The 26202-nt window shown below is 46.0% G+C and overlaps 1 protein-coding gene across 16 annotated transcripts in view; it reads left to right on the forward strand.

The window, feature by feature from the left end:
* LOC135908735 (uncharacterized) overlaps positions 1 to 26202 on the forward strand; it is a 1076237-nt gene that overhangs the window by 566967 nt on the left and 483068 nt on the right. For all 16 annotated transcript variants that reach the window (XM_070529152.1, XM_070529157.1, XM_070529150.1 and 13 more), the window contains 2 exons: positions 8798 to 8851; positions 15982 to 16196. In XM_070529152.1, the coding sequence (XP_070385253.1) occupies positions 8798 to 8851; positions 15982 to 16196 (269 nt within the window). The remainder of the gene's footprint in view (positions 1 to 8797; positions 8852 to 15981; positions 16197 to 26202) is intronic.

Below are 26202 nucleotides of genomic sequence, written 5' to 3' on the forward strand. Positions count from 1 at the left end.
TTTCTTTGAAAGTGTCCCAACTGCTTATCTCGTCGTAATGCGTCTGGTACCACACGCGTGGGGTGCCACCAAGGTAGAAGATGACATTGGCGAGCATAATGGTTGGGTCCCACCTGTTATTAGCACTGGCATGCTCACATAGCTTGATCCATTCGGAAACGTCCTGTCCCTCCAGGCCAGAGAAGACACCAGGGTCGCGATGTTGGGCAACCGCGACGATTGGAGCAGTCGGATCAGCCGAAGCAGTTGCAGAGGCGGGCTCGTCAGCAGAAGGCATGGTGACAAGCTCGATGTACCGACCACTCCGGAGTTCCGTGGCGAGGACGGGGATCGCTGACCTCCACCAGAATGTTACGTGTACAAAGACACAGACGAAAAAGGCTATTTACAGGTTATTTACAGTGGAATGGAGCCACAGTGCCAGGCCAACATTTACTCGCGCCAAGGGCACAGACCCACTTCGTCGTCGTTCTCGCGGCGGCTCGTCCCTTGAGCATCGCTCGATGATATCGTAATAATATTTAGAACTGAAGTTGAACAGCACGTATAAAGCAAGGACACGAATGAACAAATACCACAGAAAAGCGTTGAGTGCCAACTGAAAGCCTAATGGAAATTCTCCAACCATTTTCCAGGGTTCTAGATAGGCCAGACGTAGCACAATTGCCAGAGCCGCTGAACTAGCCAAGAAATTCGCGACACCTAGGGCTCAAGAAGTCAGCTACGGTCGAAAAGGGCTATCCCTATTTCAGGATTGGCAGGCCAAAGCTTAGGCCGAAAAAAAGAAAGCACGGGCCCATGATTGAGGGTTCCTCAAAATGTAATACGTAAGGGTCGGAAAGGAACCCTGAAGTTAGGGCAGAGCTTCAAAATAAATTGGATGCGACGAAACCCTTTGCAGCAACACAAACGTAGTCTTTTATCGGTCGATTGCAATGACGAGAACACGAAGCTGCTGGAACCGTACAAGCGTGACCTTGAGGCAAAAGGGAAACCATATCGTGCATTGTGCGACTCTGCGGCCACTGTGAACGTGGTTCACAGTTCCTATGATCAACCTGAGATGTTCATGGATGAATGCGCCTGGATTAAGCAAGCTGTAGAGGTTCAGAGTTCATGATTTCAGAAACGAAACAAGAGAATCGAAAACCGAGCAAAGAGACATGACGAAAAGTATCGACTATTTTTATGATGCAATCGCGGACTTCAAAGAACTGGACGAAGCTTCCGCGAAAAAGCGTTCAGCTCGAAACTGTAAATGCCGCCCTGCGCCAAGAAAACGCGACCCTAAAAACGTTTTGAATGATCTAGAGCATGGAGTAACTAGCAGTGAGCAATACTCTAAAAATGTGAATTTGAAGCTAGAGGGTGTGATTAAGCAGAAAAACGAATCTGTCGATGACCTGCTGTGCAAACTTGGTGCAGCTATCGCTAAGCCGATTGCTAGAGGTGACATGGAAGCATGTCACCACATATCAAGTGGAATAGAGACAAAAGCCACATTTTTCTTCAGTTTACAGTGCGATAATCTGCTGAAAAAAGCCAAAAAGGCACGCCTCACTAATTCAGACTTGGGCATAAGCAGCTCAACACATTTCAACACATTTTAGTGTCACTACTTGTCAACGTGACAAGTAGTGACACTATTGTCTACAGCGTAGGTACTATCATTTCTTATATAAGTGACCATTGTCCTTTCTAAATTACCATAAGAAACCACAAGATAGAAGCTTACGCCTGGAGCAGCTCATTACTCAACAAATAACAGCTTAGAGTATTGAATTATTCAAAAACGACGTAATGAATCAAAGCTGATCCTCTGTAAACGAGAAGAAAACTGCAAATGACGCTTACGATCACGTCATTAAAATTTTTATTCGTATCTGCACGAAACATTTTCCTTTTAAAACTTTCAAACCTGTGAAAAAGTCTAAAAAACCTTGGGTCACCCAACTGAAAATGATAAAAAGTAAAAATACCTGTTATCATTCATCGTTGCGCACACGCTCTACGGAAGTCTTGAAAGAATTTCAGAAACTTTGAAATCGGGAAAATCCACAAATTAGTCGTGCTAAAGAAGCCTATTATCGTCGTTTTTTTGAAAATGCTAGTCGACAACGGTGTCATTCCACTTGGAAGCTCATCTATAATATACTTGGGAGCGAAAATAAACATGGTCTACCTGAATCCTTAACACTTGGCGATCGCTAGTTAACTGGCACATCACTCGCAAATCACTTCAACAACCAATTCCTAAACGCAGTAACTCCATTTATTGAACATGTGGAATTAGTTACAGGACGCGGTAGTATGAAGTAGAGCATCTTTCTAGATACTACAGTAAAAAATCAAGTGTATCGCACTTTTATGTGCTTCAATAATAGTGAATCACTCGATGCCGATAATTTGCATATCTCTTCAATAAAACACGTTATACATTTCATCACAGAAGTTCTTGCATATATCTTTACCTTAATTATCGAATCTCGAGTTTTTCCAGAAGCTATGAAAAGAGCCAGAGTATAAGTCATTTTTAAGGGAGGAAATCGTAACATAGAAAGTAACTACAGACCTATTTCTGTCATTCCTGTCTTCTCTAAGTGCCTAGAAAAAATTATCTTTCTTCGAATTACGCGGTTTTTAAATAAATTTGATGTTATAACAGATGCACAGTTTGGCTTTGGAAGCGGCAGGTCTACTAAATCTGCACGGCTGACATTGAAAGAAGCTATAGTTTATGGCATTGAAAAAAAAAAAGAATTCACGCTCGGCATTTTTTTAGATTTCAGCAAGACCTTTGATTGCCTCGACCACAGTATTCTTTTGCACAAACTAGAATCAAATGGCATTCGTGGTATTGGCTTATTTTTACTAGAATCTTATCTTCAATATAGATTCCAGAGTGTACACATCAATAAATGTAGCTCGTCGTTCTTACCTATCACTTCCTGTGTACCGCAAGGGAGTATTCTCCCTTGCAGAACATCGGAGTATTCCGATGTTCAATGTTTATATCAACGATATTGTGAACATGGGCACAACAGTCAAGTACGTAATATACGCAGATGATTCAACCATACTCGGGTATGAGATTAACCTGCCAAATTTAATATCCAGAGCTAGTGACGTGCTTTAGGAGATTTCCTCGTGGTCAAAAATGAATAGACCTAAAATCAATCCAAATAAAACTAAAGCTGTTATATTTCGCGCTAAAAACAAGCTAGTGCCTACTCACGAACCGTTAACTCTTGATTCACAGTGAATAGATATTGTTGATACGCATAAAATACTTCGGGTTGACGTTTCATCGAACTTAAGCTCACGTTAACTACCTATGTAGGATAATATCGTCTGTAATAGGAGTCGTGTCTCGCTGCCGTACTCTGCTGCCACTGAAGGCCACACTTCAAGTATATCACGCGTTGTTTAGCTCACATTTAAAATATTGTACATTGATATGGGGCCCAACAACAAAAACAAACAAATAAAATCCTTATTCTACATAAAAGGGTAATTCGCTACATTGGAAACATTGAACGTCTGAAACCACCTGCATATCGTTTGAAAGGTTCAGCATAGTTCGGGTTGACAAAATTCACTGATACAGTTTGTTGAACACACTCTACTTTTCAAACAGAGAACTCTCGTACTTTATTGCAGCTTTATCATGTCTAGAGCATCGTGTTATTACAGTACCTTCAAGAAACACCCATATATGGCCTATAACGACAGAAAGCTGAGCTAGTTGGTAAGCTTCGGTATTTAAGCAACGTGCTGTTGACCTCTTGTCAAGACATAATCTTGATAAGCTTGTTTGTAATGTCAAGAAAGCTAAATCCCTCCCCTTAGAACTGTTTTTCTCGGCCAAGACCCATAAACAAGAAATTCCTTTTCGTGCTATAGTGTCAGAGAAAGGGACGTGGCAGGTCTGTGTCGCAAGTTACCTACAGAACTGCCTAGCTTCACTAATTTTTTCAGATCCCTTTTGCCTACGTAATACTCAAGCACAAGTTCAGTATTTGAGAGAGGAAAATCCTGGTGATTGTACAGCGTTTAGTATGGATCTCGAAGACCTGTATTATTCCTTGCCGCATGGCGGGTTGCTAAATTCCGTAAGTGAGTGCATTAAAGAACAAGTGCAAGAGTCGGCTTTTATTGACAGATGCGGTGTTTCCACGGGAACCTTTCTAGAAATTCTTTCAACGTACTTGAAGTCGACGCTGATTGGGTGGAGAGATAGCGTTTTTCTGCAGAAATCAGGCATTTGCATTGGCTCAAAGGTTGCCCCTATTCTTAGCAACATTTACCTGAGTAAGGTTGACAACTGCTTAGAGAAAGCCTTAGGTGATAGCGTTATCAAGATATTTCGTTACGTTGATGATTACCTGATTTTCTGCAATAGGGACGAACTAGATTGCGCTGCTACCTCAGTAAGTGAGCAATTTAAACTTTATGGGGGAGGATTAAAATTTACCAAGGAATTTCCTCAGCGACGCGTAATTCAGTTTCTTGACATTTCCTTGTTCTTCGAACAAAATCATGTTTGTTGGCAGTACTCCCCAAGATCTACGAAGCCGTTGCTAAACTTTCAATCCAAGCATTCTAAATTAGTAAAAAACGGAATTGCCATGTCATGCCTTAAGTCTTCCCTCACAAGATCTTTCATGCACAAAATGAGCGCCAGTTTTAATGCGCAGGTCTGGCGCCTATTAGAAGCAGGTTATCCTAGTGTAGCGGTGGCCACTGTGGCTGAACGCCTAAAGAAGTCGGTTTCGAGCGGGATGGACGTGATTACAGAAAGCAGTAATAGCAAAAAAGAGTAGTGGCTATTCCATATATTCATGCAGTGTCGCACAGGCTTAAAAAAGTTGCTAGTAGATATGATGTTAATGTTGCTTTCACTGCTCCCAATAAGCTAGATAAGATATGCGCTGCCGTACAGAATAAAAAGGAGCGGGTAAAAGGCAAAAAACGAACAGATATTTGTCCAGTGAAGCACAATAAGAGTAACAGTTTTACTTATAGTCGTGTGGGTGTGGTTTATAAAATTTCCCTTAGCTGTGGCCAGTTCTACGTAGGGCAAACGGGACGGTGTATCAATCAGAGGCTAATGGAGCATAAAAGGTCGTTAACCGGTGGATCGCCCTCTAATCTTTCGCTACATTGCTGAGATTGTAACTGCAAGCCAGAGTTAGATGAATGCGCGATATTTTACAGGCATAAGAATGAAGATACGCGTCTTATGGTAGAGGCATGGCATATCTACAATGGTGGAAGTGCGTGCGTGAGTCAGCCTTCAATTACTTTACATAAGGAAGAGATTAAGTGCATTAACAGTTATCTCTCACGTAGACCAGTACGTGTACTCGATTGACACGTGGTTTTACCATTCCTGAGCATGCGCAGATGAGTTTTGTGTTTTCTTTCATTTTTCGCCTCAGTGCTCCCTTCAGTTGATAGTCGGCGTTCGTGCTGTCCACTTCTCTACTCCTGTGTCCTATCTGCACGCCTCACTTCGATTTTGCATATGGCCTATACTTCCATTTCGAACAACTTATATGTACCAAACTTTGGCATACAACCCCCCAACAACACTTAACACATGAAAACACAAGTTGCAGTAAAAACAGTTACGTTCTTTCTTTTGTTCTATTGTTTGCTAGTAAAAGATTCAGTATCGATAAATATCTACTATATATGTATATACTGCTTGTAAATCGGTGATTAAAATCATTAAAGGAATTCTTTTCCAGCATTTTCAGTGTATTTGTGTGAATCATGAATATGACATGTTATGCATTTTAATCTGCATGTTTTTCATTTTTGCCTTTGTCATGGCGTATCTTAGTCCTCTACCTGTGCACCTTGTATAGCCGCTGCCATGTACGTACGTACGTAGTACGTACGCTGAACGTTTCTGCATATTTTTGTTTTGGAGCGCAGTGCTCACCAGTAATGGTGTGTTAAACTTCTGTTATTGTTTTTACATCACCTCGTCTTCCCTGCCGAACCATCTGCGATGGTCAACCTGGTTCAAGCTGCAAGCAGACATTGTTGAAGGTCGCGGAAACCACGGCTCAGAAAGATCTGCTGGCAGCCTTAACAGTCCTTATACTTTCCTGGTCAAATAGCTTGAATACTTCTAAGCAAGCAATGATTATAAACTCCGTCTTCTTGCCTGACGTTTTATCGATAAGTATTTTTGCCATTTCTCTTGTGGGAAATGAAAGCATGTGAAGCCGGAACTATCACTGAGGCCGAGTGGACTCCTGAGAAGTATGCGCTCAGGCTGAACGCAAACAACATTGAAGTTACACATGAATGACATAATTATTTAATTGTCAGCCGCATGCGGCAAGCACCACAGCCTTGATGTGATGTTCATTCGGTCCTTCAGTGCAGTCTATACGATAAGCACTTACGCCGCTCATTACCACAGCAATGTCGTAGCTTCGTCCCAACACACTGAAGTGATCGAACTGCTCGCCGCCGAGAGAGAGCGGGCAATACAGCACAATTGGAGCGTCGTAAATGCTGATCTCGCTGATACAACACGTTTCAATGACCACGCTTAGCGTCGTGCACGCTTCACATTGTTCACTTCGAGGTACCAGGCCACTGTGACTGGATTTGTCATGCCGTCATAATCACCTGACAACTGCTCATAACTCGCGCAGCACTGCAAGACTCGCCAGCTGGAAGAAAATTCTTGCGCTGAATTCACAAACGCATATGAAAAGGAGGAAACTATAGAAGGAACATCGCACGAAGCGAGTGAAAATCGTGAGTGAGGTACTTTCGCCTAGCACTGGTGTTAAGCTGGGGTTTAGGATAAGCATCCCCAGCGAAGTATAAGACGACGGTGGCTGTCGTCCGCTGTCAGTTTTCTTTGTCTTCTGGTCTTCCCATGGCCCGTTGCCTGGTACTGTCGCTGAGCATGCAAAACAAGAACTTAGTAGCTTCTTTCTGAGATTCATGCTGTGCGTTATTTTTTCAATGACGAATGTCTACAGTAATACCCATCAATACGGTTATATAAATATGAATTTATTTTTGTCTCTCTCTGTCTGTGCAGGTGTGTGTATATTTATCGGACAATTCATTGCTTCGTTAGTTCGTGAGGTGTATTTTATTTCACAGCTTCACTCTTGTTCAAGCACTCCACATGATTCTGGTATGAATGGTGGTACGTGATCTCATTCGACATGTTTTAGATGTTATTGTATCAACGTCCTGCTTCATATCATAGACAGAATTCCCATCCGTCGTACACGTGTGATGGTTCCCGCCGTAGGCCACAGAACGAGCGAAACCGTGGGCGCAGATACTACATTGATTTGACTTAGTGCTGAATTGAAAATATGAGCATTGGAACAGAAGGCTGAGTCTAACAGCACGGAAGATGACAGGGAATTGTGCAAAAGCAGCAAGTTTTCATAATTAGAAACGCTCACTTGTTTTTTCATTGTCTCATCATGCATGCAGAATTAAAGCCTCAAAGCGTTGGAAAAAAAAACATTACCTGCAGCCCTATGAGCGAGAGAAAGCTAAAATAAAGAAAAGAAAGAAGTGCTCAAAACACATCAATGACAAAGTCGGTGGTTGTTAAGGACGGACAGCACACTTATATTTGCTAACACCTAATAGAGTGTCTGGAAAAGAATGAGAATTCGAGCTGTTGCGCGCCCACAGAAACATAGCCTATTAGACAATAGGCACGAGTTCGCCACACGCCATTAATGTTACTGCCTTCCACAGCAGCGCACGCTCAGTACATTTACGCACCAATGCAGCTCAATGCAATATCAGATAAGAAATCAGAATGCGCCACAAAGATATGCTAACGCGGCACCCTCAGCTATTAGTTGTTGCCTCTGGCCAATCAGCTGCAACAGCGCGTTCCAGCGCTTACGCGCGTCAGCTCGAGCGGCGCCGATAGGCATAATTATGTCCGTAAGACTGCCACACCTCTATCGTAGAAATGTCTTCTTAAGTAGTCATCTGGGCCGGTATTTTGTAGCGATGCCTTTTCCGATTCTATGCTTTTTCAGGCTTTTCGCGCTTGGCCACTGGTCAGATCGACGGCCTGCCCACATTATCAAAGCGATCAGGCGGCCGTGTGTGGTGGATGATAAGAATAGCATAGAATAAGGCATAAGGCATCGCTACAAAATAGCGGCCCTGGTGTGGCTGTTTAGGCTTCGTGAATCGACTTACACTTACTATTGGAGGAAGCCCTGAAGTTCGCATCTTTAATACACTTACATATACACATTTTTTGGACTACAGCACTCGTGTTTGCAACGGCGCGTATCGCAAGCTAGCTAATTTTGCGCGCAGTTTTAGCTTCATAAATACATCTTTATGGTTGTTTTCTTACGCAAAAATTTGTTCGTAAGTTCGCTTAGTGAAATCCGCCCCTGTATCTTTCTATTCCGGCGCAGCGCCGCTCTGGCTATTATGCATGGGTTACAATGCACGTGTTTTGGCCAGTTTGTGGACAACTTTTATTTCTTGTGTTGAAGACCAGTCTTTCCTAATGTTCTGTACATGGTTTACGTCCGGCCGAGCAAAAAAAAAAAGGAAGGCCGACTAAAGTTGTACTTTCCTAACAGGCGAGATGTCAAGTTATTGATTTTATTATCCAGATACATTGCGACTCGCAAACTTTTATGAGAAATAGCGCGCCCTAGAAACCAAACAAAGAATTTATTTGATCACATTTATTTGAACAAATTATTGTGTTTGCGGTCTGATGAACGTGCCCTAATATGGACATTTTTGTGTTATTTTGTAGAAAGGGCTGATGCTACCTGGGTCCATCATTACGTCTGGAAAAGCTGCGTAGAGGGTAAGTCTCTGAGTCAAACTCTTGACTATTTTTTTTCTGTTTTGCAGGTTGAAGGTGGCGCACAAGAAAGTTAGTTACTCGTGCCTACGAGCTTTTGAAGCCATTGTCTTTGTCGGATAGCAAGAATCTGAATAGTCCAAATATACTTAGCATGGACAAGCATACATGAACACAAAAGTGTCGCTTACGTATGTTCATTTACCATAACGAAACATCAGCAAAATGTCCACGGATATATAGTACAACTTAGCAGTAGCATTCAAACTGCCAGTGCGCGTGGCTTTTCCGTCCATAAGTACCGGCCAGAAGTTCAGGACGAACAATACCCCTTTTCAACGAAGAAAGTAGTAGCCTCTGTAAGATTTTCTTTAGGAGACAGAAAATAGACGTGGCGTGTTCGCTTTCCCCTTTTCATAAAGACTGGTATTGGTTGCGCTACCACTAAGCAAGTCTAACGAGGCGCTGTCCGCACGTCGAGCCTTCCAAGGCCGCCTCCAAAATGATACCATATTTAATGTGGAAGAGGAGGAGTACCGATTTTGGTATTCTGCGAGCGCACCGTGCAAGTTGTTTCTCAAGCCATTATCTGAATATTAGAGCACTTATTTAATTTAAGGTATTTTCTTGCATTGTCCTGGAAAGCGCTCATTGATGGCTGTTTGCATTATGCGGTAGGCGACTGGAATCTCGGTGGAACCCGCATCTGATGGCACACTAGCATCGGCGCTTTGAAAACTGCGAAATGCTTATCCTGACTTCCCAGCCTCTTGTGTCCTTGGAGGGAACCCGCAAGAGGTTGCAAGGTAGTATCTACCAGACGTGCAGAACACAAAGAGGACGCGATAACTGTGTGAACAGCCTTGTCACAAAACGAAATAGAAAATCTGTGACGTGTTGCGACCTGCATCGCTTGTGTAAACGTACTGTGCTAGTTTTGTTGGCTGTATTTATGCAGACGTATTGTATCGTTTTTGGAAGTAAACCTGCTATTTATTCTGCAGCGTTCGTGCAATTCCTGCATGCGTATTGAATCGTTCCTCGGGAAAGAAGGCATTCCCTAAAACCCCAACCGTTGATCCTCACTCTTCCACCGGGGAAGGTTCCATACTTGCCTACTAAATATGTACGAGCTCCTTTGTTCTTCTGCACCAAACTTTCACACATCGGTACAGTAAAGTGCACAACGCCATGAGGTACGGTACATGAAAAAAAAGAAAAGAAATAATCGTAACACAATGAATTGACCTTCTGTTTCTCTGGAGCTGTATAGCATTGTCACATGGTAGTGATGTATAAAGAACACAATAGCAAGGGCCCTATAACGTAAAACTATTCCAATACGTTTCTATTCCAATTTCCTCACGTCAAATTTGCGTAACCACCGACGCAAGCACCGGGCGGTCACCCATAGGGTTGTCTGAACAGACCAATCAAACGCTCTCCTCGTTCATAGGAGGTCCCTTTTGTTTGCTTGAAAAACGAATAACATTGCCTACACTGAGCGGCTTGTTGTATATAATTGGCGGACAAGAGGCGAGGAGAACGCTGAAGTGGAGAGGGATTCACTAGGGCAGAGCCAGTGCACTGAAAACCGATAACCGGATGAAGAGGGTGGTGCCGGCGTCTGCGATTGGTCGGCTTTCCCTTACTTAGCTTGTGGTGGCTCGGCGAAAATCGCGGCGGCATGCAACGGAAGCTTAAGAATGACGCTAAAATTGACCCTCAGCAAAGAAGAGTTGGCAGAATGAGGTAGTAAACGTGTCGAAAGTGCTTAAAAACGTTACACGGTCACGCAAGAAGTCTTATTATACGCAAATACACCCATGCTCTCCGGCAGGTGCGAGTAGCCAGCGTCTCAGCGATCGGCGGCAGCTATCTTTTATTCCTTTCGGAACGGGGCAGCCTGCGGCTATTCCGAAAAAAATTCAGTTTTGTTCGGCATATTAATGCATCTTTATCGCGTACACGTCACTTTGACGCGGTGAGTTCGTGCGGTTTTGTGACGTAGCGTGACAGGCAGGTGAAGTGGGTGCAGCCCGAAAACTTTTTACCAATAGCCGAGGGCTAATGGCGAAAAGGGGTCGAATCAGAAATAACTGCTTTTATTTTTTCTGTCAAATCATGCATAATCAGTGTGCACACATCATATCAGATGGGGAGGTATTGCGGTTTTTGTAACGTCGCGTGACAGACAGGTGAAATGGGGGGTGGTCGAAAAAAGTTTTTGACCAATCGCGGAGGGCTGATAGCAGAATTGGAATAGAAAAGTTTGGAATAGTTTTACGTTATAGCGCCCCAATACTGCGAAAGACGAAAATAACTTTTATTTTGCGAACGTACGCCCACAAGAACAGGCTACACTTAAACAACAATGATAGCGGCGACGCTAGTTGGCGATCATCAAAATCTGATCTACCGATCAAGCGCGTCGGTAGTTATACATTAGCCGTCGAACGCACCAGAGTAATCGCTGGTGCCCGCGTGTCTTCCAGAAAGTTCTGTAGCATTCGCGGTGCGTATACATGCAATCAGATTACCCAAGGTCCGGGGACAACAAATAATGTGTAGAACAATCGATAACATTCAAGAAACTTTCGATACATGCAGGCGTGTTCCGCACTGAGCGATAACAATTGTTAGGCAATGACAAGCGCTCACCCGTAAACGATAAAAAACTCCACGCGTCAATGCCCGCCTCTAAAAAAGCTTCGTCCCGACGCTACCAACAGAAAAGGACACTTATCAAAGGAACAAAGTCTCAAGTAACCCAGTAAAACAAAAATTCCGAAGGTCAGCTACGCGAAGTCTCAAAGTTCATTAGCGCTGGTAGAACGGCTGACGTCGCACAACGTGGATTATTTCGGATCGTGAGCAGTGCCGCTGCGATGACGCAATGCCGTCTGGTACGACCTCATACTGCAGTTCGCCACTGCATCGGATGATCTTGTAGGGTGCGAAATAGCTTCGCAATAGTTTCTCACTGAGCATTCATCGGCATGCTAGGCTCCAAAATCGAACACGGTCGCCGGGCTGGTACTGGACGTAGCATCGTCGGAGGTTGCAGTGTCGGCTGTCGGTACACTGCTGGTTCTTGATCCATAGGAGCGTAAGCTGTCAGGCGTCTTCCGCACGTTGCAGAAAGGTGGGGACGTCAATATTCTCTTCGTCGGTGAGTGCGGCAGCATGGCGTCGAGAGTCGTCGGATTCCTGCCATGCACCAGCTCGAACGGGGTCATCTGTGTTGTTTCTTGCACCGCCGCGTTGTAAGCTAGCGTTAGCTATGGCAGAACGGCATCCGATGTCTTGTGTTCGACGTAGACGTACATTGCTAGCATGTCGGCGAAGGCCTTATTCAGGCGCTCCATAAGATCATTAGACTGTGGGTGGTAGGCAGTTGTCATGCTGCGCCTTGTCTGACTGTACTGTAGAATGGCTTGGGTGAGCTCCGCTGTAAAGGCCGTTCCTCTGTCGGTGATGAGGACTTCTGGGCGCCATGTCGCAACAGGATGTTCTCGACGAAGAATTTTGCCCCATCGACTGCGCTACCTTTGGGCGGAGCTTTCGTTTCAGCGAAGCGGGTGAGGTAGTCGGTCGTCACGACGATAGACTTATTTACGATTGTTCACGTTAGAAAGGGTGGCAACAAATCTATCCCGATCTACTAAAATGGTCGGGAAGGAGGCTCCAAGGGATGTAATGATCCCGCTGGCCTTGTCGGTGGTGTCATCGTGGGAGGTGGTATCCGTTGTTCGTCCTGACCTTGTTAAGTCGACGACAATCTACGCAGAAACGTGGGGTTGCGTCCTTTTACTTCGCCAAGACTACACGGATGTCTATGGGCTTTTCGACTGCTGGATGATGTCGTCGCGCAGCATTTCGTTGACTTCTTGCCCAATAGGTTGACGTTCTCAGGTCGAAACTCGGTAAGGGCTCTGGCGGTGTGCTCTAGCGCACTCTTCGTATATTATGCGATGGTTTGCGAATGGTGTTTGTCCAATCCTCGATGACATCGAACTGCAGTATCTGTATCGCCGAAGCAGACTTCTGAGCTGTGGTGGCTTCATCATGGGGAGTCTTGGATTTATATCGAAGTCTGGTTCGGGAACTACGATCGTCGAGGTAGATGCGGCAGAATCCGAGAGGACAAACGCATTGCTGGTTTCCAGAATTTCCGCGTTGTAGGCGAGTGTCGTGCCCTTGTTGGTGTTATTGAACTCCTGGCTGAAGTTTGCAAGAAATACTTTTGTTTTTCTTCCGTCCAGTCGGGCGATCCCTCTTGCGACACAAATTTGGCGGTAGAGTAGATAGTCTCTTCGGCGTAGTGGACGTTTTTCACCCTCGATGACACCTTCTACGTCAGGGGTTGTTTCGGTGCCGACGCAAATAATAATGCTGGAGCCCGTCGGTAGGCTCACTTGATCTTCGAGCACACTCAAGGCGTGGTGAATACGAAAGCTCTCCGGTGGTATCGATTGATCTTACGGCAGCGTTATCGATTTTGACTTTAGGCCGATGATTGCGCCGTGTTGGTTCAGGAAGTCCACGCCGAGAATGACGTCTCCTGAACACTTTTGGAGAATAACGAAGGTGGCAGGGTAAATCCGGACATGAAGGGTATTTCTTGCCGTGCAGCTAGATTCCAGTCGGCGTAATGAGGTGTCCTCCAGTGCCACGAATTTGAGGGCCTGCACATGCAGTCTTAACTTTCTTCATCTGGGCTGCCATGTGTCCACTCTTGATGCAGTAATCAGTCCCTGTGTTCACTAAGGCGGTGACTGCGTGTCTGTCGAGAAGCGTGTCGAGGTCGGTGGTTCTTTGTTTTGCGTTACAGTTAGGTCTGGGCATCGGATCACGCCAGCGTCGCGTTGACCTGTGGCTGGTACCTGGCGTCGTCACGTCGTCTTTCGTCGGCGCATTCTTTGCTTCTACACTTCGTTGGGAAGGGAGCGTGTCGTTGTTATGTCGTCGAGATAGTCTCTTCGGCGTATTCGTCGGCGGGAGAGGATCTTTTTCAGTACAATGAACAGCAACCACACCTCCATCGGTTGCTGCTTTTAGTTTTCCGGATATAGGCTCGCAGAGCGGCCCCGGGATGGGCCAGGGCATGGAATGCGCTGCAGCGACAGGTAGAAGCCTGGTGATGGTAAACGGGATGGTCGTCGAGAGCTCCACTCAGTAGCGGCTAGGTAGCTGGCGATATCGTAAGGGCGTTCACCTTGCTGCTGGCGCGGAGCGTTGACCGCGAACCCTCGTAGTCCGATTTCGCGATATGGACATTGGAGATAGATGTGTCAGGCTTCCCCGCAGTGATAGCAGAGTAGGCGGTAGGCGGGGGCGTGCCCAATTCCCGTCTTCCTCGAGTAGAAGCGCTGCTCGAAGGGCAGGCGGGCTGGTGGTGGCAGCGGTGGACGATGGAATTGCGGCGTTACACGGCCCTGGCGCGGTCGCGGAGTGGGCCTCGGCGAGGGGCGACGGTGGCGTACGTCATTACTTCCGGCACGGGAAGCGACGATTCGGGCTGCACTTCGGTAAGGCCCAGTGACTGTCAAAGTTCGTCCTTGACGATGCCAGTGACTGACGACACCTGAGGTGTGCGACGAAGGAAACATCTTGCTCAGTTCTTCGCGCACAATGGCCCTTATGGTGTTTGGGAGGTCACCGGAGCCCAATGCTTGGATGGCGCACTGCGGCGTGTGCACTTCGCGGTTGTATTGCCTAGTGGACATTTCTAATGGTTTCTCAATCGTCGTTGCCTCTGTCCAGAACTGAGCTACGGTATGCGGGGGGTTGCGGATCAGACTGGCCAAAAGTTCTTGCTTTACGCCTCGCATCAAGAAGCGCACTTGTTTCTTTTCGGACGCTTCCGGTAGGCCTGCCGGATTAGGCACGTCATCTCCTCGGTGACGATCGCTATGATCTTTGGGAAGTTGTATATGGGCTCCTAGCATAGGTTCGGCCTTTTCCTTGTGCACGACGCTTGTACATGTCCACAGGAAGCCACTACGGAACAGGTACCATGTTCAGGGTCGACTCCAGTTTCTCAAACCACTTTCTGGCGACGCCTTCTAAGGCGAAGTATACATGCCGCAGCTTGTCGTCGGAGTCCCAGTTGTTGAAAGTCATGATTCCTTCATATATCTCTAGCCAGGTTTCTGGGTCCTCAGACGATGATCCATGGAAAGTCGGTGGCTCCCTGGGCTGTTGCAAACAATTGGGGACGCTGCGGCTGCCATTTGGCTTGTGTATGCCACAATCTTTTTGGTCTTCTCAGATAGAAGTCCGTGATCAGGGGGTAGCTGTTGTAGCCAGCGGCTTGCTCGATGGCCCGGGGCTACGTTCGTGCTGTCTTTACGGTCCGGTCTTGGATCACGGCTTGTAGGGGGCATCCGGTATGTTAACGAAAAGCACCTCCGTAAGATGCCACGTGGTAGTGACCCATATAGAGAACACAGTAGCAATACTGTGAAAGCGAAAACTAACTTTTATTGGGTGAACCTATGCCCACAAAAGCAGGCTACACTTAAAGAATGGCGACAGTGGCGAAGAGAGTCGGTGATCGTCAAAATATTATCAGCGGGTCAAGCGCGCCGGCTTTTATACATCAGTCGTCGCATGTTCCAAAGTAAGCACTCGGACCCGCGTGTCTTCTGCATAGTTCTACATTATTCGTGTCGCGCTTAAATGCAATCCGATTACACAAGGTTCGGTCACAGATGGTTGATGGAACAATTGATTACATTCCAGAAACGTCCTATACATGCAGGCTCGTCCTGCGCTTTGCAATAACATTGGTTAGGTGGTGCTCGACCAATAAAGCTACCCAAGCACACGTGTCAGTATCTAGAACTTTTGCTACGTGAAACGTAACAATTGCCTGCTTACCGGAAGCCTCGTTTTCCAGTTGACACGTCATGCGAGTAGTGCTAGAAATTCCAGAAATATTGAGATATGAATGAATGAAAACTTCGTAAACAATGGTTCCCAAAATGCCTGTGAGAAAATGACACAACTTATCCCACAGTAGCTATCATCACCTGAAGGTCTTCCGTATACTCATGGCAATATGCTGTGGCATTTCACAGTCGTCGTAAATGAGTAAAATTTCTGAGACATCTGAATTCTCGATGCAGGTCAACCCGGGGCCACGACCACGGTCACTGTGCTGCGAGAGTGTTTTGCGTGGCTGGGACTGCAGCAGTGGCCGCTGGCTGAGCAGCAGCCTGTCGACGACAAGGCCGTCACTGAGGTCACTGTGGCACTCAGCCGCCGCCTGGGACTAGACGCGCTCTTCCGGCTTTCGCTTGCCCCTATTTTTATTGAAGGGCAGATGCGACACATCTATAAGGTATGGGCGGTTGTTACTGTCGAAAACTAAGCTACTTTTCCAGGAAATAAACATAGTGTGTTTTTTTTTCACTTTCACTTCACCCACTGTTGCCCGCGCGTAGGTAAAGCATGTTCTTGTCCTCAGACAGACTGAATTGGCAAATTGCACAGTTCCAACACGTAGCAAGTACTCACACCCTATCTCCTTAGTCGCCGCTTGAAAATTGGTACAAGACGTAGTGTTTGTCTGAAAGAAAGACGCTGGGAATATCAATAGTTGCATTAAGCGCACATTTTCAGTTTTCGGCTTTATTTGTAGTGAATGTAGTAGTAGTAGTAGTAGTAGTAGTAGCAGTAGTAGTAGTAGTAGTAGTAGTAGTAGTATCATTGCTTAATTGGCCTTTTGTTCATAATTACCTATTAAATATCTTACACAAAAAGTTTCCATAACATATACTGAATAGGGACCTATTGTAATAGATACATGCGACATAAGAATATTATCATCGTACCACCACTTGCAGTATTATTATTTATATAGCAATATAAGGGAAATAATGAGTGAATAGAAAAAAAATCTAACACAAGACGTGATACATGAGAAGGTATTACAGATTTGATACAGGGGTCCCAACTATGATGCAGCAATATTTAAAAATACGCAAATGCCATGTAGCTAGGTGGAACCACGGTAGCATTGTTGGCCGTGATTTGAAGATATTGATATTATTTTTTGCATTCCGCCTGATTCACCAACTTCTAAATCAATATTCATCACCTTCAAAAGTAATTTAAATAGATGAATAGTGTCAATGAGAAAATTGTACAGCGCCATGAAATACTCCCGATACAGCATTTTGTTGCTCAATACATGCTACAAAAAGTGCTTTTCCGAGCGTGAAAGTAGCCCGCGAATACATGCAAAATTTCTGCATGACTGCCTGCTCGAGGCATTTTGAGTGTATTCGCGGGCTTCTTTCACGCTAGAATTGGCTATGGCTAGCCAATTTCTTTTCTGTGGTTTAATGGCATGCAGCATATTATATGTTTCCGTGTCTCATAAGCGTTCCCAACAGTCTTAACTTGTTTCCATAGGAAAGGTTTCATATATATGATAGCTACAGCTATGAGGAATAATATAATACTGATGAGGCGATTTCGTCAGCTAGCATATTACCCTCTATGCCTTTGTGCGCAGGAACCCATCATGTTATAACATATCTCTGCTATAAAAACTAGTGCACAACAGGGAATACAGCTCTATAACAATTGTATTTTTTGACACATTAGATCTTTTAGAACACTGAATGAGTATGTGAATATATTGACTTTACTAGTTTTAATTTCTTTATGTGTTTCTCCACAGATAATACTGCACAGGCTCCTGCAGTAAATATACTTTTTGGGGGTACAATAGGTCAGATTCTGAGAAAGAGGGGCCAACAGCTGCGCAACATCGCCTGCAGGGGATTTTAACGCGTCGATGTGGAATTCCGGACAAGAGCAGTTGGACTGAAGCTAAAAAAATGTATTCGTATTTCGGTTTCTGGAGTGTGCTTTGAGACTTCAACAAAACATAAATGACCTTCTACTACTTGCCACACCTGAGGCGGAACCAGCTTGGCTGTAGACATTGAACGATGTTGGATATGTGGCCATTCATTTCTTTGCTTAGTTTCCTCACACGCAGCGAGAAAGGCTGTCTCACGCAGGGTCGATTATAAACAAAGTGTGGCACACGTCAAATCGTTTAAAAGGGTGTTCGTGGTTGCAATACGTGAATTTAATGTATGTTCTTTCCAGGCGGTGTGACCACTTATTGAACTCTACGTGTAAATTTTCAAGAGGACTTGTTCTGAAAGCGCCAGTGGTCAGGCCGATATTTAGATAGTGGACGGGATTCAGCACTCTCAACGCGCTTGGTGCGCCAGAATAATATACCACGAAATCGTAGTGTAATCATGATCGAATGAAGCTCATGCAGAGGCTAAATAAACACTTCCTGGCACTGCCCCATTAGTTGTGTGAGATAAATTGTTATGGAGGTTCGTTGTATTTAAGCATTTCTGCTTGAGATATTTGATCTGTGGAATGAAAGTCAGTTTTGCATCACGTATAATACCTAAACGTTTGTGCTCTTCTTCATAGGTATACGTCGCTCATACAATTCTACATTAAGATATGGAACCAGGCCTGTCATTCTTGTAAAACGAACTCAATAACTTTTGCGTGGGTTAAATTTAAACCCGTTTTGGTCTGCCGACTTAAACACTTGGCTCCAGCCATGCTGCACTTGTCTGTCGCACAACGCCAGCTCACAGGATTTGAAACCTATTTGTATCTCGTCTACGTATATGTAATAAAAATGGCTGATGGTAACGAGCTTGGAGCACGTTCATTTTAACGATAAAGAGTATGCAGCTAAGCACGGCTTTCGGAGGTGCACCAGTCTCTTGTATAAATGAATGCGAGAATAGGTTGTCGATTTTAACGCGAAAGGTAGGATTAGACAAAATATTTCTATAATGCTTAGCACGTTTCCACGGATGCCCTTTCCCAACAAGTCTCGCAAAATTCCGTAATGGAACGTTGTGTCGCACGCCTTCTCCATATCGAGAAATATTGATAAGAAAAACTGCTTATTAACAAACACATCGCGGATACTTCCTTCAATGCATACAAGATGATCAGTTGTGAACCGCCCTTCTCGGAAGCCATACCGATAGGTATAAAGCATTTTGTTACGTTCAAGCAAACGTATAACTGAATGGTTTTTTAGTGTTCGAGAAGCTCACAAACGTAATAACTTGTGAGAGGTATGAGGTGGTAATTTCCTGCCAAGGAGGGATCCTTAACCTGCTTCAAAACTGGTATAACAATAGCTACCTTTCATGAGGATAGAAGCTATTCGGCAGCAGAAACAGAGTTAAGAAGGACAAGAAGTGTCAACTCTGTGTCGGTGTTTAGGATTTTAATCATGTCATGCATGATTCTGTCAGCTCCCGGTGCAGAGCTCTTACGTACGCTGAAAGCACCTCTCTCCTCGTCAATGCGAAAAGGACGGTTGTATGGTTCATTCGCCCGGCATTTACGGTCAAGTGACTAAGCTTGGGTACTTGTGTCCACGGAATCATTTTGATTAATGTATGGAGCTTGATACGCACTCGAAGTGGTCGCCAAAGACGTCAGCCTGATCTTCCCAGGTACTCCCTTGGAGTTGAACGGGTGGATCTGCTGGCCCTTTAGCCTTCTGAGGCAATTGCAAACTTTCGCCTGCTGCGAGAAAGAACTTATGTTTGAGACAAACCTCTCCCAGCTTGCGGTCGCGTAAGTTTCCCCCCTCCAATTTTATGTGTTTGAAATCAACAAGCTTTTGTGCATTTAGGTATTGATGCAGCATTTGGCATGCTTTATTTTGTTTCTTCCGTGCCTCTCTGCAGTCTCCATTTCACCAGGGAAGATGTATTTTAAAAACATGACTGACCTTGTATTTTGGGGATGGACTTTTTTGCCGCATCAATAATAAAAGCTGAAAAATAGGCTACTTCGTCGTGCAAATCAAAATCCCCGGCAAAATCTCGTGATAAACAGCTTCATTCTTTTAAATTACCCCAATCGGTGGATGCTAGTTTCCATCGATGGACACAGGGAAGAGACTCATGTAGCTTGAACATTTTTAGTGTTATAGGGGAGTGCTCAATCCAAAAATAATTTTAAATTAAAATATATTTTCGAGGAGAGAAAGTGTAGACGATCGAGACACTAAATCGATGGCTGGGTATGTATTATGATCCGTTTTATTGAAGAGGCATTCACTGGAGCCTCTAAAAAAAAAAACTTTCTATAAGGCGTCCTTTCGCCTGGTACTGTGAGTCTCCCCACAAAGTGTAATGGGCGTTGACATCCTTCACGAGGATGACGGCCTCTGGAAGGTGGTGAGTGAGATCAGTGTTTCCTCGTCATTTTTACAAAGAAGCTTTAAACCAGCGCGCGCATCGACTTGAAAGGGATCTACAGGTGGTTCATACCTTCGGGTGCGCTGTTTTCATGTCAGTCTTCCCTTAAAGTTATGGACTAGCGCGTAAAGAAGCTTGAAAGGGATCTGCAGGTGGCTTATACCTTTGTGCGTACTGTTTTCTAGCCACGGTTGCGTTGGAGCTTTGGACCACAGCGCCAAACACCTTGAATAATATCTCCAGGCGGCTCACACTTTCGTGTGCGATGTATTTTCGACACTGCTACGCTGAAGCTTTAGACCACCACGTGCAGCAACTTCTGCAGGTGGCTCATACTTTTGTGTGCTCTGTTTTCTCGCTACAATTACGGTAAAGCTTTAGACCAGCGCACGCAGATCCATGGAAGGAATCTGCAGGCAACTGATACATTTGTGTGCGCTGTATTTTTTTTCCCACTGTTGCGCTCAAGCCCTAGGCCAGCGCTCGCCGCACCCTGAAAAGGATCTTGAGGCGGCTCGTATTTTTTGCAAGTTTTTTTTGCTCAATCTTCATTTGAATCTACTGACCAGCGCGCGCTGCGTTTGACGGGGATCGGCAGGTGGCTCATGCATTTCTGCGCGCTGTTTTTCAGCCACTCTTCTTTTGAAGCTATGGAATAGCGCGTCGAAAACCTTGAAAGGAATCTGCAGGGGGCTCATACTTTGTACCCGCAGTTTTCTCGCCACTGTTACGTTGAAGCTATAGAACAACACGCGCAGCTCTTTGAAATGAATCTGCAGCCGGCTCGTACATTTGTGCGCACTGTTTTCTTGACTCTTCTGCTTTAAAGCTATAGACCAGCGCGCGCAGGACATTGATAGGCAGCTGCAGGTAGCTCATAACTTTATGTGTGCCATTTTCGTGTCAGTCTTCCGTCAAAGCCACAGACTAGCGCGTGCAGCAACTTGAAAGGGAGCTGCATGCGGCGTACACATTTGTGCCCTCTGTTTTCTCGCTACAATTACGTTGAACCTTTAGACAAGTGCGTGCAGCATCTTAAAAGGAATCTGCAGATGGCTGATGCATTTGTGTGCGCTGTTTTTTTTTGAAACTGTTACACTGAAGCGCTATACCAGCGCTCGCAGCACCTTGAAAGGGATGTGCAGGCAGCTCATACGTTTGTGTGCGCTGTTTTCTTGTCAGTCTTCCTTTGAAGCTGTAGACAAGCGCATGCAGCACCTTGAAAAAGTTCTGCTGGCGGCTCATATCTTTGTGCCCACTGTTTTCTGGCCACTGTTTTGTTGAAGCTTTAGACCAACGCGCGCAACTTCTTGAAACGAATCTGCAGGCGGCTGATGCATTTGTGTGCGCTGATTTTCGCCACTGTTACGTTGAAGCTCTAGACGAGCGCTCACTGCACCTTGAAAGGGATCTCGAGGCGGCTCACACTTTGTGGCCGCATCTTTTCTCACCACTGTTACACTGAAGCTCTAGACAAGCAGGCGCAGCACTTTCAAAGCAATCTGGAGCCGGCTTGTAGATTGGTGCGCGCCGTTATCTTGACACGCCTCTTTTAAAGGTGCAGACCAGCGAACGCAGCACCTTGATAGGGATCTGCAGGTAGCTAAAGCCTTTCTGCGCGCCGTTATCTTGTGAGTCTTCCGTTGAAGCTATAGATCAGCACGTGCAGCACCTTCAAATGGACATGCATGCGGATCAAACCTTGGTTCCCGCTGTTTTCTCGCCACTGTTTCGTTGCAGATATAGACCAGCGCCAGCGGCACTTTCAAAGGGATCTGAGGCAGCTCATACCTTTCTGCGCGCTGCTTTCTTGTCAGTCTTCCTTCGAAACTATAGACTAGCGCGTGCAGCACCTTGAAAAAGTTCTGCCGGTGACTCATTCATTTGTGCCTGCTGTTTTCTCGCCATTGTTAAATTGGGGCTTTAGACCGGCTCGAGAAGCTTCTTGAAAGGAATCTGGAAGCGGCTGATGCATTTGTGTACGCTGATTTTTCGCCGCTCTTTGGTTGAAGCTCTAGACCAGCGCTCGCAGCACCTTCAAATAGATCTTGAGGCCGCTCATACATTTGTACACACTGTTTTCTGGTCGCTCCCAATAGAAGCTATAGTCCAGCGCGCGTAACACATTGAAAGGGATCTGCAGGCGCCTAATACATTTCTGCGCGCTGTTGTTAGTATTCGTTTTAAGCTACAGACCAGCACGCGCAGCACATTGAAAGAAATCTGCAGGCGGCCTATCCGTTCGTGCGACCAGTTTTCTTGTCCGTCTTCCGTCGAAGCTATAGAATAGCGGGTGCAGCACCTTGAAAGGGTTCTGCCGGCAGCTCATACTTTTGTGCCCACTGTTTTCTCGCCAATGTTACGTTGAAGCTGTAGACCAGCACGCACCGCACTTTGAAAGGAATGTGCAGGCGGCTCATACATTTGTGCGCTGTTTTTTTTGTAACAATTCTTTTGAAGCTATAGACTGGTGCGTGCAGCATGTTAAAAGGGAAACAGCGCGCACCTTTATGCGCGCTTTTTATTGCCATTGTTATGTCGAAGCTATAGACCAGTGCGCACGGAACTTTGAAATGAATCTGGCAGCGGCTTATACCTTTCTGCTACACCTGTTTTCTTGTCAGTGTCCCTTCGAAGCTATCGACTAGCGCGTACATCCCCTTGAAAGTGTTCTGCCAGGGAATCATACCTTTGTGTCCACTGTTTTTTCGCCCCTGTTACATTGAAGCTCTAGACCAGCGTCCGCAGCACCTTGAACGGGATCTTCTGGCGGCTCATACTTTGGGCACGCTGTTTTCTTGTCACTCTTCGTTTAAAAATATAGACGAGCGGGCGTACTTTGAAAGGGATCTGCAGGTGGCTCATACCTTTCTGAGCGCTGTTTTTAGAGAGTGTTCTTTTGAAGCTACTGATTAGTGTGTGCAGCAACTTTAAAGGGATCTTCATGCAGCTCATACCTTGCTACCCGCTGTTTTCTCGCCAGTGTGGCGTTGAAGCTATAGACCAGCACGCAAAAGCACTTTGAAAGGAATCTGCAGCCGCGTAGGGCATTCGGGCGCGCTGTTTTCTTGACACTCCTCTTTTAAACGTACAGAAAAGGGAGCGCAGAACCTTGATAGGGATCTGTGGGTAGCCTATAACTTTCTCCGGGCCGTGTTCTTGTTAGTTTTCCGTTGAACCTATATACCAACGTGTGCAGCGCCTTCAAAAGTATCTGCATGCGGCTCATACCATGGTGCCCACTGTTTTCTCGCCACTGTTACGTTCAAGGTATTGACCAGCGGGCACAACTCCTTGCAAAGGATCGTGAGGCGGCGCATACCTTTCTGCGCGCTGTTTTTTTAGTCTTCTTTTCAAGCTGTATACTGTAGGCTGTAGGCTACTGTATACTGTAGGCTCATATTTCATGCCCCTTGTTTTCTCACCACTGTTACGTTCAAGCGTGCGCAGCACTTTGAAAAGAATCTGAAGGCGGCTCGTACATTTGTGCGCGAGGTGTTTTTGTAACTTTCTTTTGAAGCAATAGACCAGCACGTGCACCACCTTCAAAGGGATTTGCATACGGCTCATATCTTCCTGCCCGCCGTTTTCTCGCCACTGTTACGTTGTAGCTATAGACCAGCGCTCAGCACCTTCAAAGGGATCTGAGGCAGCTTATACCTTAGTGAGCGCTGTTTATCGCAACTCTTACGTTGAAGCTATAGACCAGCGCGCACAGCTCTTTGAGTGGAATCGGCGGGCGGCTGATACATTTGTGCCACCTGTTTTCTTGCCACTCTTCCTTAGAAGCTATGGACTAGCGCGTACAGCACCTTGAAAAAGGTCAGCCCGCGTCTCATACCTTAGCACCTCCTGTTTTTTTGCCACTGGTACGGTAAAGCTATAAACCAGCGCTCGCAGTTCCTTGAAAGGAATCTGCAGGCGGCTGATACATTTGTGTACGCTGTTTTTTTTTTGGCACTGTTACGCTGAAGATCTAGACCAGCGCTCGCAGCATCTTGAAAGGGATGGTGCGGTGGCTCACACCTTTGTGCACGCTGTTTCCTCGTCGCTCTTCATTTGAAACTATAGACCAGCATGCGCAGCACTTTCAGACGGATCTACAGGCGGGTCATACATTTGTGCGACCGGTTTTCTTATCAGTCTTCCTTCGAAGCTATAGACTAGTGTGTGCAGCAGCTTGAAATCGTCCTGCCGGCGGGTCATAACTTTATGCCCTCTATTTTCTCGCCACTGTTATATTGAAGCTTTAGACCAGTGCCCGCATTACTTAGAAAGGAATCTGCAGGTGGCTGATACATTTTTTTGCCATTGATACGTTGAAGCTCTAGACTAGCGCTCGCAGCACCTTGAAATGGATCTTGTGGTGGCTCATACTTGGTGCACGCTGTTTTTCTGTCACTCTTCATTTGGAGATATAGACCCGCGCGCGCAACACTTTGAAAGGTATCTTCAGGCGGCTCATACCTTTTGGCGCGCTGTTTTTTAGACAGTATTATTTGAGGGTATAGACTAGCGCGTTCAGCCGCCGCAGGGGCGTTGGCGTAAGCAGGCGTTTGGTGTGTTGCGACACCACGTACCCGAGCACACGAGGGTTGGACCCTCCCTCGTGTAGCCATGCGTGGCTTAGTCGTGTCCGGGGAAAAGTGGATCCTGGGGGTTGAGCGAATGCCGGTTGTTTGGACCTTTACGGCCCCTCGGTGGCGACAACACACCCCTTTGGCATCGGCTCACGTAGACGGCACCTCCGGACTGACCCACCCGGGAGAAATCGGTAGTTGCCTTTTCCTGCTTCTGTCTCTCCCTCCAATCTTTGTGTTTCTCTTACTTTTCATCTTTCCTGTCTTCTCATAGCTTCCGCTTACTTCCAGTTTTTCCAGTCAGCAAGGGGTAACCTTGTGCGAATAACCAGCCTAGGTTATCTCATATTTTGTTATAGTGATAACGTACAGCTGGCGTTTGCAGGACCTGTTTTTACAGTCCCTGTAACGTTCCCTTGTAGGGCTCCACGGTGGGTGGCTGGCACTCACGGTGGGAGGCTGGCATTATTGCTGAAAATTCAATTCCTTTATGGCAACTTCCTTCCTTCCGCTTCCTGATCACCCTCAAAAAAAGGGCACACCGATGATGTATTCCAGTCTTTTCGTCGGCAAAAAGAATCTTTCCCTCGTTTTCACGTGATCCATTCTAAAAAAGCAGCTAAACCAGTGCGAACAATCTCACCATTCCTTGTTTCTAAGACACTGAGTGAAGTCCTTGGTCCAGGTTATAAGGCGTCGAGGATGGCAAGCGGTGATCTCCTCTTGGAGCTCCGCGATCAGAAACATTGTGAGAAATTGATAAAACTACTGTCACTTGGCGAAACCAAAGTAATTGGAACCCCGAACCGTACGATGAACACAAGCCATGCTGGCGCCTCTGAGGATGACTTGCTGGAGCTCACTGAGGATGAACTCTATGACGGCTTCAGTGACCAGCATGTTATCAATGCTAACGGAATAAAGATCAGGCGTGACAGCAAAGAAATCAAGACCAAATGTCTTATATTGACTTTCGGCTCAAGTATTCTGCCCGAGTCTCTAGAGGCCGGATACATCAAGCTCCGCGTTAGGTCATATGTGCCAAATCCCCTCAGATGTTTCAAATGCCAACGTTTCGGCCACAGTTCGCAGAGCAGGCGAGGCCGTCAAACTTGTGCGAAGTGCAGTGCCCATGAACATACTTCTTAAGCTTGCGATAACAGTCTCCATTGTGTAAACTGTGAAGGGGAGCACGCCGCATACTCGCGGTCGTGCCCATCCTGGAAAAAGGAGAAACAAATTGTCACGATCCAAGTAAAGAAAAACATAACTTTCAAGGAGGCACGCAGGCGGGTATCCTACCTGCCCAAAAACACATTTGCCAAAGTGACGCGTCAGGGGTCACCACCACAATGGTCTCCGGTGGCTGTCTGTCCCACGGGCAGTGAGTCGGCAGTTATGCCATCCGCCCCCACGGTGGTTGCAGCTAGCGCTGCTCCGCCAACTGAGCAGAAGGAACCATCGACCCCGAAGGTGGGCGCAGCCGAGG

This window comes from Dermacentor albipictus, unplaced genomic scaffold (assembly GCF_038994185.2).
Source record: "Dermacentor albipictus isolate Rhodes 1998 colony unplaced genomic scaffold, USDA_Dalb.pri_finalv2 scaffold_18, whole genome shotgun sequence".
Taxonomy (NCBI): Eukaryota; Metazoa; Arthropoda; class Arachnida; order Ixodida; family Ixodidae; genus Dermacentor; species Dermacentor albipictus.